This window comes from Otolemur garnettii, unplaced genomic scaffold (genome assembly GCF_000181295.1).
Source record: "Otolemur garnettii isolate 467f Iridium unplaced genomic scaffold, OtoGar3 scaffold00037, whole genome shotgun sequence".
Classification (NCBI taxonomy): Eukaryota; Metazoa; Chordata; class Mammalia; order Primates; family Galagidae; genus Otolemur; species Otolemur garnettii.
Window position 1 is genome coordinate 5,198,313 of NW_003852432.1, and position 386 is coordinate 5,198,698.

Sequence of the window (386 nt, forward strand, 5' to 3'; positions counted from 1 at the left end):
ATAGCTCAGAGTTACCATCACATTGAGAGATAGGAAGAGCATCCTTAAATTAATTGCTTCTTGCCAACGCAAATCTCACAACATAGAAAAAGAAGTTTATGTTCATATTTACAGAAGAAACATGCTATTGTTTCTTAAAATTCTCCTCGGAATTAATAGGTGAGGCTATTAATTCACTCGAATTGAAGAAGGTGTTTTGGAAACATCTCACGATGCGTTTTATCTAACACCACCGAACAGTTCTGCGTCCTCTTCTGAAGATCGTGCTTCTGCACGATCGTGCTTTTACCGCAGGGCTTCCGGAACTTCCACCTACAAAAATAGGGGATTTTCTTTCAATGAAACAACACAAATGATGAAAAAAAGTGAAAAATTATCTGTAGGAT

General features: G+C 37.3%; 1 protein-coding gene across 1 annotated transcript in view; it reads right to left on the bottom strand.

Annotated features, from left to right (window-relative positions):
• Positions 1-285: 285 nt before the first annotated feature.
• The window catches only part of LMOD2 (leiomodin 2), an 8,213-nt gene continuing 8,112 nt past the window's right edge, over positions 286-386 (bottom strand). Inside the window, exon 3 of the mRNA XM_003789777.3 lies at positions 286-312. Coding sequence (XP_003789825.1) covers positions 286-312 — 27 coding nt within the window. The remainder of the gene's footprint in view (positions 313-386) is intronic.